This window comes from Dufourea novaeangliae, unplaced genomic scaffold, assembly GCF_001272555.1.
Source record: "Dufourea novaeangliae isolate 0120121106 unplaced genomic scaffold, ASM127255v1 scaffold228, whole genome shotgun sequence".
Lineage (NCBI taxonomy): Eukaryota > Metazoa > Arthropoda > Insecta > Hymenoptera > Halictidae > Dufourea > Dufourea novaeangliae.
This window is the reverse complement of record NW_015374150.1, coordinates 1811258-1826857: the sequence shown is the minus strand read 5'-3', so window position 1 is coordinate 1826857 and position 15600 is coordinate 1811258. Positions and strand designations below refer to the sequence as shown.

General features: G+C 41.7%; 1 protein-coding gene across 1 annotated transcript; it reads left to right on the top strand.

Moving 5' to 3' along the window:
• The first annotated feature begins 1557 nt into the window (after positions 1 to 1557).
• Positions 1558 to 15540, top strand: LOC107191791 (fatty acid synthase). The gene is made up of 9 exons (XM_015580903.1): positions 1558 to 1833; positions 7132 to 7324; positions 7419 to 7772; positions 8232 to 11386; positions 11461 to 11911; positions 11999 to 13852; positions 13947 to 14875; positions 14955 to 15188; positions 15269 to 15540. Exons 2-9 carry the CDS (start codon positions 7216 to 7218, stop codon positions 15368 to 15370), a joined length of 7188 nt encoding a protein of 2395 aa, XP_015436389.1. The 5' UTR covers positions 1558 to 1833; positions 7132 to 7215; the 3' UTR covers positions 15371 to 15540.
• Positions 15541 to 15600: the final 60 nt, after the last annotated feature.

The window sequence follows — 15600 nt, the reverse complement described above, 5'->3', positions numbered from 1 at the left end:
TTAGCTTTGCATCGTAGCACAAAAGTCTCGTTAAGTCTAAAGTTACACAGGTTATATGTTTCTTTCTTCAGTTCACGTGATACGGCACGCGGGCAACAGGCTTGGCAGTAACAAGTGGCAAAGACCTCTACAATGTGTTATCGAGCAGTTATGATATGTACTTGTTTCCCTTCTGTCACCAATCGTAGGAAATTTTCCTTGGCGTCCTATCAATCTCACAAATTGTTGAAAATTTAACGAAGCATAAATCGGACCAGAATGAGAAACGTCATAGCTTCCACAATTAATTATTTAATCCATGCGATATGATTTATGTACATATACATAATTCACATAAACGTGAATGGAAGGGATAAATTTAAGCATCTTTTACTTTGATCTGTTATAGATGGTGTGACCTAAGGTCACACCATGTGTATGTCATACATTTCGAGAAAACGTAAAATTAGATAGCTGTCTCATACTATTACTAAACATTTATAGCCTGTATTTTATTCATTAGGTTGTAATTATTCTGTTATAAATTATTCATTAGGAATATTTTTTTGTCTTCTTTCGCGACAGCATGCTCCTTTTTCATAAGACAAAATAGGTGGCCATTAGATATCGAAATCGCTTAAAATTAAATTTAAAAAATTTTAAATTTCAAACGGCAAGTTTCACGGATATTTTATTATGTGTACCTAGTTTTGTGTACTAAAATAAAATCTAACAAAATGATTATCGCGTTAGGAATGAAGAAGGTAATGCTGTGCCCGTTGACAGTAACATCACGACCAAACTTCTTATACCACGATTATACTTCTCGAATAGTCAGTTAAAAGATGTAAGGGAAATAACAAACTATCGCGAATACTACTTTCATAAAGTAGGAAATGAAGAGTAACAATAACGATATACATAAAACGTGTCTCTATTAATAACTACATAGAACAGTAGAATACCACCTATCACTCAAACAAATGAAACTCGTGTTAATAACTTATGTCAGCAGAAGTTGTGACTGTAAATTGACGTTTCTCAAAAGTATACATTCCAGCGAAACGTTCCTCGAATGATACGGAAAATTTTACTGCAAAAAAGAAACGATACAAAGAGAACACGACTTTGACCGTCTCAAATACACCCGGAATATGAGATTACGTTACTGCCGACAGGGGTATCGATCCCTCGTGACGGTTCGGCTCGGTTACAAGCGGTGAGTAATTCCACGGACAGTTTATCATTACCGATAATACAAAAGTTATGTAAAAACAAAAACGCGGAAGGTCGACATGTGACAACTGCATGTTCACGAATTGATCTGGATGTCGGATTCGAAGGATGGTGGAACGAGCCCTGTCAGCCGGCTGGAGTAGGTACGCATTAACGGAAAAGCGGAATATTCGTGACAAAAGACAAGAACTGCCGGTCCATCCGTAGTGCGCTTGCGTACCGGAAACTTGCTCTCTCATTGGTCGACACCACATGGTCTGATGTCAGACCACATGGTCCGTCCAATTCAATAATAACGAGATGCTCACCAGCTAGACGCTAGCCAGTTCTCTGCGACGTGTTCGCGACGCTTGTGCCGGTTATTGACAATAGGAAACCGCACGTCGCGCCTAAAGACACCGAACAGAGAAACAATTTCCTAGTTCCGTAACATTCTGTATACAACATTCCATTGTATCTTTCCGTACAAAAAGTACAGGTTGGTTTGGCAGGATCCATTCCCGTATTCGTTTGTAGGACAAAACCTGAGATTGTGTACAACTATTGGATGCTCCAGAACATTCCAGTGATAGGAAGATAGAATTTGAAACGTTTGCCAGGATTGTATCCACGTGCGAGGTAAGTCGTTCCGGCAATATTTTATTTCTCGCGAAAATCCCGATATTTCAGCAACCATGGTTACGCCGTACACATTAAGGGTGTAATTCAAACTGTTAGCGACCGTTAGCCGTGACATTAGGTGTGTCGTAAGGAGTGATCGATTGGGGCGTATTATATGTATGTCGTTTTCTTAGTGGACTTAAGTCAATTGTATATCCGTTTATATCTACGAGTATTGGAATCCCTGGCAGACGTCGTCCCGCTTGAATTTCCATTCGGAGCATCGAAAATCATTTCAAAATCGACAGATTTATGTAAAAATCTCTGATATACACCGGAATTTCGAATTGTCGACTTTACATGCGGTTATTTCGAGGTTTCACGTATCGTATACCGTAAAACGTGCTGTTTATTGCGGTTGAATTGCGTCGTGGAAAACCGTTTCCGGTGTTCATGTCAACTTCTGTAAGGAATCGTGATTTGGAAACACGAAGTTTGTCACGTGTTGTGTCGACTTTTTGCACCTGTCGGTACGTTACACACGCCACGAGAAAATCCAACGTTGGCTAGTTCTACTTTGTGAATTAAGGTTATACGAGTGGATAGTATCATTTGCAACAGAGAATTAGTTACGTGAAAGTTTGCTTTAGGAAGAGAACAAGTAATTTAGCCCACGGTTCACAATAACGAATACAAGTAGAGTATAGCAAACTGTACGGATTTCTAACGATCCATAGACATCGTATAATGTGTCGCGCGGAAAAAATCTTCCTGAAACGCCATGATTCACTTATTCACGAATGGTCCGCGTGCAATTTTCATAAACGTTTGCTTGTCTGACTCTTGTACTCTTTTACTACTGCGTTGCATACTCAGCAGCTTTGCTGGACGTTGTGCAGGAGTGTATTTACGTCATACCAGACTCGTTGCCGGCAAATTGTTATTTGGTAGAAACTAACCTGCTGCTATACCGACTTCTTTACAGAATAGGCTACAATATCATCTCGTTCTCGAATCGTCGACAAATATTTCTTTACGATGTTGACGTTACAGGCATCACAATTTGTTTGGATTCCATTAGCATTACAAGCTGAAGTACAGCTATTTCATTTCGCATTCTACCGTGTCAAAAAAAAATGTCGGAAAAAAACTGCTCTGACTGGTCGTTTTTTGGTCAAATGATTATTCATCTGTGAAGGGAGGTGTCAAGAAATCGAATCAGAACTCGAGAGAAATGAAAGCATGCGTATTTGGAGCAGTTCTTATAGATTGCTTGATGAATTTGATGAATTACTTACAATTACAAAAAAAATTAGAGTATTATTGATAATATTTCTTTCGAAATTCAAATCGCTGACTAAGACTTCCTTTAAGTTACGATGTTTCATAAACGGAATTACCGGTTCGTTTCTACATTTATGATCTTGTAGAAATACCCGATCCGTTTCGTCCAATGTTTTCCTGAATTTTGATTCTGTGCGTATCTACGTCGCGCGCCACGTGATCGAACGATGAACCAAGCGATAATCCTGAGTGGCTAGTTTCGCCTCTTACCATATTTTTTTGGTCGCGATGGAATTATTTGAAGCATGGATTCTTAAATAAACGATGCTGCTTATGATAAACCCCTGGTATCTTCCACACGAAGGTTAGACACGTGGATTATGATTAAGAGATCGTATCGGAATAACACTTTCTCTCCTACTATTCCAGTGATCGTGCGAAAAATTGAATGTCTCTGGTCAATTGCGTAATCGAATTCGTTAACTGGAGGAAATCGGCGAGCGTGTTTGACTCGTTATTCAAATAATGAATTAAGCCTCCATTGTATGCATAACAAGCTACAAATTTTTTACGCCTGATCGGCGAATGATAATTCGTAACTTTTGTATATTATTTTAATCCGATTATAGGACTCGTGTATGTTCAATCGAATAGATGTACATAATTTGTTAAGAAAATGTGGTCCTTTGATATGCAGTCTGTAACATCAAACACGTTGGCCGTTGCACACGCTAAGCAATTTATTAGATATATTAAAAATAATAATAATACAACCGTATTAGCGATAGCGTTCTTATTGATAATAGAGCAAGGTGCGCGAAACAAATCAACCGAAGATGTTTCCCCAAAGCCTTAGAACCGAATCACTCTAACCAAGAGACAAAGTATGTATTGCGGAAAATGTGTAGACATTTTTATCATTTGCTCGTGTAAGCGGGGATCACTTTATCGCGCGTCTGTTCCAACTGTGTTTGAAACGAGGAATCGGATGATTTAACGGAACTATCGCTTTAGATAAACTTCGTGTATTCAAGGCTAGCCATGTTTACCTCTGTATCGTGGTGCCCCTCGTCCGTGAATTCGAAGGAAATACTTTTGCCTGAAAACGACGTGGAGAGCCTACGTATTAGAGTGTGTGAGGTGGACACAGTTTTGATTGTGAGTAATATACATGACGGCTAAAAACGGCGTCCATGTCAACCTGACGTATATAACCTTATTCTGAGATTAGTAGATTTTGAATGCTCATGAATATTTATATGTTTAATCCCTTTAGAAAAAAATGGAATTGTTCAATGCCAAATTAAACGATTATTTTCAAAGAAATCGAAACAGCCTATCTGTGTATGTGGTTGTTTCGATAATATTCGTCCTCATTCGACACTTGCCGTTATTTTTCGGGAAAGGAAAACTTTAAGATCCAAGGAAAAATTAAAAGAGTAAGGGGGACACGCGATTATAGCAGTAGAAAGTCCTTCAACAGATAGTCAGTGTACAAAGTTTAGGACGTTCGGGGGACATATAAAAAAGACGATACCTGATACGCAATGACCTCTTCGATCGACATTATTATCGCCGCGTATGAAGAAGAAAAAAAAAAGTGTCCGAATATACCCGACACGAACTTTGAACAATGCTACAAATAATGGTTAACCGTGTAAAGTTCGTCGATTTAATAGAAATTCGATTTTCGTAATATTGTAATATTTAATTCTAATGAGATAGGAATTGGTTTTTCTTTCTCTTTCTCTCTAGTCTTCCGAGGGACATGAATACTGAGTATCAACTGAGACATAGAAGTGTTAGCATATTTTATTACAGTCATTGACGTCTGTTACTCGAACTACGTAATGAATATGGACGAAGAAAAATCTTCGCACGTTATACTGCGGCCACCATCACGCGTTATGTCAGTGCTTCTCGATTTACATAAACAAATTCAAATGCTCCGGAATGTAACGCGATGTGTCTCCAACACCTGCAAGAATTTTCATAAGGTTCATCAATAAACAATCCATTGATGATTTTTCTCTTTCACAAAAATGCGTATGCTGCTGCTTATTTCTCGAGAAATCCGTTTAAACGAAGACTAATAATGGAGTCCACAATGGGTTGATTTATTTTTAAAATTTGACGAAAGAAAATACCAACGATCGTTCGAAATCATCAATTATGGATTGTAAAACCGTGTGATATGCGCGGGAATCATTAACATAATACCCGGGCGATCAATTGCTTCTATAATTAACGTCAAGTGGACGTATTCGATAATGAAACGATATCTCGAACGGGCATCTAAGAATTTTTAATTTCTTAATTTCACCACGATTAAACCGATCTTCGAGAGTGTCGTCGCATGAACATCACGCGAGAATCTCACCGATTGACCGTGAACTTCTGCCATCTCTTAAGAGAGAGAGAGAGAAAAGAAAAAAAATAAAAGAATGAATCGTAAGATGCGATTGTAATTGCAAGTTGACGTTATCGGATTGGAAAATCGATCGATACAGACACACATACGTAGAGTACGGTTAATAAATGCTAATGCAAATAGTACAATGTATGTATATTGATAAGAACTTGGTGATCTAACCCTATCCGGGGTCACGTCGGTTACGTATCATAGGTTCTCTCTAGGTTATACCTCGTGGTTTGTACAAACGCATACGGAAACGCAAAATTCCGATTGACTATTCAGCGAGTAAACTTCTTATTTTTTTTCTTTTTTTTTTTTTTTGCAGTGTCCACATTGCATAATATGCACGTTGACATCCATTGGTGATTACGTCGGAACGGGTGCGGAGTACATGACGTTTGAATTGATCGCGAACGCATAGCTTAAACATGAATTTAGTCCTGTATTGTGTTATCGTGATTATAAATGTATATCCAGAGTTTTCGAAATTTCTACGAGAACCGACTCCCGCCGCCAGCCGTCCGATTGTGTGCAAATTTTTGTCTGTACAATTCTTTCGAATGAAATTTTCAATACCCGTGTACTTTTGACAAGCAACGAATCACATTTAAATTCCATTCAATTACACAGAGTTGAACTACTACATTAAATTTTCATGAAAACTTTGTTAACTATCCGCGATCATTCTCCGTTTCCTTACAGATGTTCCGGTTATATATTTTTTTTAAAAAGAAAAGGAAAACTGAATTATCATTGCAATTATTGTTGCACCGATTCTTGAAACACGACACGCGTGTTCCAATGTTAAACTATCAAGAATCATCAATTGATACTTTCGGAGTTCGTGCCATGCACGCCACCGACCAGTCACAGCCGACTGTGTTTTATCCACATTTTTTCTTTTTGATATGTTTCGCGCTGTATTTCGCGCGATCTGACGCGGAAACAACACGTCGTGACAAAAATACCGCCAGAAAAAAAGTAGCCATAGGGTCGAACACGGATATATTATCGTTGCGCAATTCACGTTCTGACGCTGTTCGAAGAATGTAATTATTATCCACGAAATTATCAAGGAAAAACGTTAATAACAGCAGACGCGGAGCAAAGAAAACTCGTTCATTGGGTAGAGTATATAGAATGCGTGTGGTAGGAAATAATGTTAACCGAATTCACTTTGCCCTGGAGCGCGAGTAGTTCAATTGAAATCACTCAATCAGCCCCGAGAAGAGGAGGTAGCCACCGCGGGTAATCTAATACAATTACTGAGACATTTAAGGTGTCCCAAGAGTATTGTGTGTTGTGATCCGCGTGAGAGAGCAGTATTTGTCCCGTGTGCGTCCGTAAAATTTTCAAATACAATAACATCCTACTTGTATCGAATGAATTTTTCACCTATCACATTTAATCGTTCGCACACCGATAAGAGAAATAATTTCGGTTGATTGGTTTACCGTTTATTGTCCTATGATCGTTGAGAAAAGTACGATTGAAATATAAAATGGTCTGTAGGTTAAGAATAAAGTCCTGACCCAGGGATCTTCACTGTCTCCGAAACATTCTCTACACAGTGCTAATGATAAAATGAAGTATTTTTTTCCTGTCTTTGTTTTCAGTTTACTGTCCACTAGGCTCCCACGTCAGATAGATTCTGGAAGAACGGAAAACTTGAAGGATCGTCACCTTATTAATCAGCAATAATGCCAGCCCAATTCGAAAGTGTAAACAGTCCTATCGCGAGAGAACCAATGATGAACGGTACCGGCCAGCACAGCCACGACAATGATGTCGTCATCAGTGGCTTTTCAGGTAAGAAAAAAACAACTATTTTTATGTTTAAAGATGTACACGTCGAGTGTAATTTACAATGTATAATAATTGAACGCGTATACGGTTTTTTCAGGACGTTTCCCAGAGTCGGACAGCGTAGAAGAACTGAAAAAGAATTTATTCGAGGGTGTCGACATGGTCACCGACGACGAACGCCGATGGCCGGCCGGTCTCTACGGTTTACCCACAAGAACCGGCAAACTGAAGACACTCAATCAGTTCGACCCTACCTTCTTCGGCGTCCATGGGAAACAAGCTCATCTGATGGATCCGCAGCTTCGTTTGCTTCTGGAGACAACTTACGAGGCGATAGTCGATGCCGGTATCAATCCACAAGAAATCAGAGGATCGAAAACCGGTGTATACATCGGTGTTTCAACCTCGGAGTCGAACGAGAAGTGGTCCGATGATCCGGATGAAGTTACTGGTTCGTCCACGTGTCTTTTCGCATAGAATACAAACAAAGAGCTAGTTGGCAATTAAAAACTTGTACACGTTCGAAATGTTTGAAACACACACAAAAAAAACACCATCGTCGTCAGGTATGAAGTCGGGTGCTGCCAAACCGCGAACATATACAAGTTTGAAAGATTCAATGCTACCACCATCGACGAGGTATAAGAATAGACCTTTTATCTAATGGGAGTTGGTGGCTTACCTAAATCGTAGTACCGACACCTTAAAAACCATATGATTTTAGCAACCTCTACGTTATGAGAACGGTGAATCTGCGGTGGGTAGTGACACTAAAATGGAAATGTGTCGACGTCGCCCCAGAAAAGTGGGCCGAAAAAATATATTGGATAAAATGTTTACTCCTATACCTCGTCTGTGCTACCACTTTCTTACGCGATAGATATGTTAATCGGATAACCTATGTTTTTAGGGTACGCGTTAATCGGTTGCTGCCGAGCTATGTTCCCGAATAGGATATCGTTCGCGTTCGACTTCACCGGGCCAAGTTACGCGGTAGACACCGCCTGTTCTTCGTCGATGTTCGCCATGCACCAAGCGATCAGCGCGATTCGCTCGGGAGAGTGCGACGCTGCTATTGTCGGCGGATGTAATCTTCTGTTGAAGCCCATCGCGTCGCTTGAATTCCATAGGTTAGGTATGCTGTCGCCAGACGGCATGTGCAAGGCTTTCGATGCCGACGGAAAAGGCTACGTCCGCTCCGAAACGGTCGGTGTGTTTTATCTGCAAAAGGCAAAGGACGCGCGCAGAGTCTACGCCACTGTGATACACTCGAAGACCAACACCGACGGTAATAAGGTACAAGGCATCACGTACCCGAACGGGGAAATGCAGAACAAATTGATGCGCGAGGTTTACTTAGAGGCGGGCGTCAATCCAGCCGATGTTGTGTACGTGGAAGCGCACGGAACCGGTACCAAAGTCGGCGATCCGCAAGAGATCAATTCCATTGCTAATTTATTCTGTAAAGGTCGGAAGGCACCGCTTCTTCTCGGTTCTGTGAAATCGAATTTGGGCCACGCAGAAGCAGCCAGTGGAATGGGTTCTCTGGCGAAATTGCTGATCGCCATGGAGGCCGGTGTGATTCCGGGCAATCTTCACTTTAAAAATCCAAACGAAAATATACCATCATTGAAAGATGGTAGTATACAAGTTATAGATAGAAACACACCGTGGAAAGGTGGCCTGGTAGCCGTGAACTCCTTCGGTTTCGGCGGAGCCAACGCACACATACTTCTTCGTAGCAATCCGAAGCCAAAGTTGTCGCCAGTCTTAGATAGTAAATTGCCCAAGTTGGTCCTCGCATCAGGGCGCACCGAAGAAGCTGTACAAATTCTGTTAGATAAAGCCAAAGAACACGAAAAAGATGATGAATTCATTGCTCTGCTTCACGATACTTACGCGACCAACATACCGAGTCATGCTTATCGAGGTTATTCTGTATTAGGAAATGCTAGCGGGTCAGAAATTAGTCAGTGTAATACTACAGAGAAACGTCCGATCTGGTTCATATTTTCTGGTATGGGTTCCCAATGGTCCGGCATGGGTAAGCAATTGCTTTGCATCGAGCCGTTCCAGAGAAGCTTGCAACGTTGCGCCGATGCACTGAAACCAGAAGGACTCGATTTGATGAACATTATTTTGAATGGAACACCCGAGACCTTTGAGAACGTTATGCATTGCTTCGTGTCGATTGCAGCTATTCAAGTGGCTTTAGTCGACGTGTTAGCGTATATGGGTATTCACCCTGATGGTATCATTGGACATTCGGTCGGAGAACTTGGGTGCGCCTACGCTGATGGTACATTTACACCGGAACAGACAATGTTAGCTGCATACTGGCGAGGAAGATCGATTCTTAATTCCAAATTACCGCCAGGAGCCATGGCTGCTGTAGGCTTAAGTTGGGAAGATGTTAAAAAACGATGCCCGCCAGACATTTTTCCGGCCTGTAACAATTCAAGCGATTCCGTAACCGTTTCTGGTCCGGTTGATTCTATCCACAAGTTCGCTGAAAAACTGAAGCAGGACAACATATTCGTGAAAGTAGTGGACAGCTCTGGTGTCGCCTTCCATAGCAAGTACATTGCTCCAGTAGGACAGAGCTTGCGTGTTGCTCTGGAGAGGATCATACCGAATCCAAAACCGCGAACCTCCAGATGGATTTCGACCTCCATACCCGATGGAGCTTGGAATAATCCGTTGGCACAACTCAGTTCCGCGGCATATCACGTGAACAACTTATTGTCGCCGGTACTGTTCCAACAAGGATTAACATTTATTCACGACAATGCTATTACGATAGAAGTTGCACCGCACTGTCTAATGCAAGCAATTCTACGCAGATCACTACCGAAAAACGTGACCAACGTTGGCCTCCACAAACGGGACAACGAGAACAATTTAGGCTTCTTCCTTGAGAATATAGGAAAAGTGTACACCGCAGGTGCGCAACCTGAAGTGTCCAAGCTGTATCCATCGATAAGTTATCCTGTTGGTCGTGGTACACCAATGTTGAATACTCTTGTTGGATGGGACCACTCCACCGAGTGGAGTGTGGCGAATTTCAGTACAAGCGGTGGCTCCTCCGGGGAAAGTATAGTTGCTGTAGACCTGTCCAAAGAGTCTGACGCGTACCTAAGTGGTCACAAGATCGACGGAAGAATTCTTTTCCCAGCCACTGGTTATCTGGTAATCGTTTGGAAAACCTTTGCTAAATTGCGCAATGTCAATTACGAAAAACTGCCAGTTGTGTTTGAAGACGTGAAAATCCTGCGTGCCACCATCTTACCCACAGAAGGCACAGTTAAATTCTTGATTAATATATTCATGGGTACGGGTGAATTTGAGATCTGCGAAAGTGGATCTGTAGCGGTGACAGGGAAAATATCTGTGCCGGAGAATGTTGAGAAGATGTTGTTGAATCTGCCCACGCCTGTTGTACGCAATGAACCAGAATTGTTAGAGTTGAAACCTGTAGATATCTACAAAGAGCTTAGACTGCGAGGATACGATTACACTGGAGTTTTCCGGGGTATCAAGACCTCTAATAACCGTGGTGGTTCAGGTGAACTTCTTTGGTCCAATTGGATCTCCTTCATAGATACTATGCTTCAGATCAGTATCCTCGACAAGGATACCAGAGCACTGTATCTACCGACACGTGTAAAGTATGTCGCTATCAACCCTATGATTCATTTGGAATATGTTAACAACTTGAAACCAGGCGATGGTATTCCTGCGCATTATTATAAGAATATCGACGTCACGAAATCGGGCGGTATCGAGATAAGAAAGATGAAAGTTAATTTGGCTCCAAAGAGGCAGCAAACTCAAGTCACCCCTTATCATGACAGAAGCTTGTTCGTACCTTACGTGAATCCTCAACCGTTGGTACAGGATCCTGACAAAGCTAAAACGTATGCTATGACGGTCTTGTTGCATCTTGTTCGCGAAAACGCGAAAGGATTAAAGGTGAAGGGTATCGAAATAGCCGATGAACGCCCAGCAGATACTCTCTTCGGATCGATAGTGCTGGATATCTTATACAGAGAACCTTCTGTCACCGTAAGTGTAATTATTTTCTTTAATTGGTTCAAACAATGAGCGTTCTTGTTTCACGGAATTATTATCTATTTCAGGTCGACTTCCAAATTGCTGGAAGTAACCCTAATCAATACACTAGTCTGGAAGCACAACACATAAAAGTCGTGCAACGAGACATGCACATCGCGCCCGTAGGTCAGGATTTGAATTTCATAATAGCGGCCAATGTGCTGTCCGAAAACTCGAAAGCTGCGCTTAGAAATTTATCTGAGAGTTTGAAAGCCGGAGGGTTTTTAATACTCGAAGAATGTGGTCAGCTTAATCTGAGCAACTTGAAAAGCTGTAATCTAATGTATGTCAGTAAACAAGTGATACATGGAAAGTCGTTCATTCTACTTAAAAAGATAGAAAATTTGAAGGAACCGAGTATCATACAAATAACGGAGAAGAACTTCCACTGGTTGGAAGGTCTTAAGGCGGCCATGAAGAAATCCGTGACTGAAAATCAAGAAATTCTCTTAGTCAGCCAAGGCGAAGAACTGCTTGGTGAGTATTGCAATCTTGAAAATTGTATCTGTAGATAAGTTTTGTCATGAATACAGTTCTCTTACAACATTACCTGTGATTGTTTAGGTATGGCTGGTTTGATAAATTGTCTCCGTATGGAAGAGGGCGGCAGTAACGTGCGTTACGTGTTCATTCAGGACAAAAACGCCCCCAAGTTTAGTCCGAGCAACAAATTCTATTCCGAACAATTAGAGAAACAATTTGTAGCAAATGTCCTGAAAGGAGGAAATTGGGGATCATACCGTCATTTACCCTTAGATGGGCAAAAAGGTGCATCGTCCCTTCAGGTTGAACACGCCTACATTAATGTCTTGTATAGAGGTGATTTGAGTAGCTTGAGATGGATCGAGAGCCCGTTGAGCTATTACCAACCGGAGACATGTCCAAACATGGAATTGTTCCATGTATACTATGCTCCTCTGAATTTCCGAGATGTGATGTTAGCCAGTGGAAAGTTACCGCCGGATGCTCTTCCTGGAAACTTGGCCAACGAGGATTGTATACTGGGTCTCGAATTCTCTGGACGTAACTCGAAAGGTCAACGAGTCATGGCGATGGTACCAGCACGTGGCTTAGCCACCACCGTTGTAGCCGATCCTGGATTCTCGTGGATAGTACCCGACAAATGGACTTTGGAGGAAGCTTCAACGATCCCGGTAGCCTACTCCACGAGCTACTATGCTTTGTTCGTCCGTGGTGGCTTGAAACGTGGCGAGAGTGTTCTTATCCATGCAGGTACCGGAGGTGTGGGACAAGCTAGTATTTCCATAGCACTGCACGCAGGTTGTACGGTGTTCACCACAGTTGGTACGCCAGAGAAACGTGAATGCTTGAAGAAGATGTTCCCACAGTTGACCGACAGGAATATTGGTAACTCTCGAGACACTAGCTTCGAACAGATGATACTTAACGAGACGAATGGCCGTGGTGTCGACGTAGTACTTAACTCCTTGGCCGAGGAAAAGCTGCAGGCCAGTATAAGGTGTCTTGCAATTGGCGGTCGTTTCCTTGAGATAGGAAAATTCGATTTGTCCAACGACGCGACCTTGGGAATGTCGTTGTTCTTGAAGAATACTGCGTTCCACGGAATATTGTTAGACGCCATTTGCGAAGACGACTGCGCGGAAAGGCAAGCAGTGGTGAAACTCGTTCAAGAGGGAATAGAAAACGGAGCCGTTCGTCCGCTTCCGGCAACCGTCTTCTCCGAACAACAAATCGAACAGTCCTTCAGGTTCATGGCCACGGGCAAACACATTGGAAAAGTCGTGTTGAAGATTCGCGACGAAGAGAAACAGAAAGTTGTCAGTTCTCCGGCGCCAAAAATAGTCGCGGCTATTCCTCGCACGTACATGAATCCAGAGAAGTCGTACATATTGGTCGGTGGTCTCGGTGGATTCGGTATAGAGCTTGCAGATTGGATGATCACCCGTGGCGCGAAACATGTAGTATTGACATCACGATCTGGAATACGTACCGGTTACCAATCGATGGCTGTACGTCGTTGGCGCGGAATGGGCGTTAATATTGCCATTTCCACTGTTGATGTCACAACATTGGCCGGAGCGAGACAGCTGCTCAAAGAAAGTAGCGAAATTGCTCCAATTGGCGGTATATTCAATCTGGCGGCTGTTCTGGCTGACAAGTTGATCAAAGACCTTAACGAAAATGATTTCGTAAAGGTGACTACACCTAAAGTCATTGCTACGAAACACTTGGACGCAGCGTCCCGAGAGATGTGCCCATCGCTAGACTACTTCGTTGCCTTCTCCTCCGTTTCCTGTGGAAAAGGTAATCTGGGTCAAACGAATTACGGTCTTGCAAATTCTGCTATGGAGAGAATAGTAGAACAGAGACAGGCAAATGGTTTGCCTGGCCTTGCTATACAGTGGGGAGCTATCGGAGATGTCGGTTTGATTCTAGGTAAATTACTTTTCCTTATCGCGTTTGAGTTTCTTTACAAGTAATTGTATCGATTGTGTACTGTATGTGTCATATATTTTATTTTTTCTTTTAGACACTCTAGGTGGCTCTAATGATATTGAAGTAGGCGGTACTACACCCCAGCGTATTGGAAGCTGTTTGGAAACCATGGACGTATTTCTACAGCAACCTCATCCGGTTCTGTCTTCCTGTTGCATTGCGGATCAACGCAAATTCCAGGATACATCGAATAGAATCAGCATCGTTCAAGCGGTTGCCAACATCTTGGGCATTAAGAAACTGGAAACCATTAATAACAATGTTACATTGGCTGACCTTGGAATGGATTCTTTGATGGGAACAGAAATAAAACAGACTTTGGAAAGAAATTACGATACAGTACTGTCTCCACAAGACATTCGCAATCTGACGTTCGAGAAGTTACAAATGATTGACTCCGGCGCAGTCGACACTGCCAAGAATGATGGGCAAGGTGGAAAGGAAGAAGAAGTTATGGCAGAATTCCTGTTCCAAGCAGACGGCACGGAAATTGTTCCTGTGGAAGCTCTTGTGGAATTGAAAACAAAGAAATCGAAGGGAGTACCCGTATTTTTCGTTCACGCTATCGAAGGAATGATAGGCCCATTCAAGAGCATAGCCAGTGAATTAGAACGTCCTGCTTGGGGATTCCAGTGTGTAAGAGATGCTCCACTGGATTCTATAACAGAACTTGCCAGTTTTTACATAAAGGAAATGAAGAAGGTTCAGAAGAAAGGACCGTATAATTTAACCGGTTACTCGTTCGGAGCTTGCGTTGCGTTTGAAATGGCTCTTCAGCTGGAGAATGCGGGAGAAAAAACGATTTTAACTCTTCTGGATGGTTCGCCAGAGTTTGTAAGGCTGCATTGTATTGAAATTGGAAAACAAGCGAGTCGATCAAGGCAGGATATCCTTGAGGACAATTGTCGGAAGACAATGTCATTTTTCATTACACAGTTCAATAGGAAGATCAGTTACATTGAGGTAATTTATTTTTAATTGTCTAGACACTACCGTTGCTATATGTATTGCATTACTAGATTACCATTTTTCTTTTCGTCAGGCATATACGATCTTGAAGGATGTACCAGATGACGAAATATGGAACAAAATGGTGAAAGTAATCAATCATGCGGACTTGAAGGATGAGGATTTGAAGGTTGCTGGACAGTTGTTCCACAGAAAGATACAGGCAGCTTATTACTACAGACCATCTGATACGTATAAAGGAGATGTCACGCTAGTAAGAATTGAAGACAACTTCATTCATGTGAAAAAAGATTACGGTCTATCAGAGGTAATTGCTATATCTATACAACTGTGAAATACGATTACAATGTAAATCGTCACGTCAATTCATATTTATATTATTTGCAGATTTGTACAAAGGATATACGAATTGAAGAATTGCCTGGAAATCACAGGAGTTTCTTGACAGGAGAGAGCGGCTCAGAAATCGCAAAGATCCTACAAACGTAAACTAACTTCTATTGATATTAGAATCAGAGCATCGAGGAATACGCGATATTTATCAATGTCGCATAGATAAGTTCTAGAAAGTATCAGTGTACAATAATATCGATACAGATCATCTTACAACTTAATTATTAATATTTAATAATTAATAGTTCTTAGATATTCTGTGTAAAGTTCTTTTTGTACAAATATTTCTTCCTCGAGGTTTCCACTCACATTGTTCATATGTCATT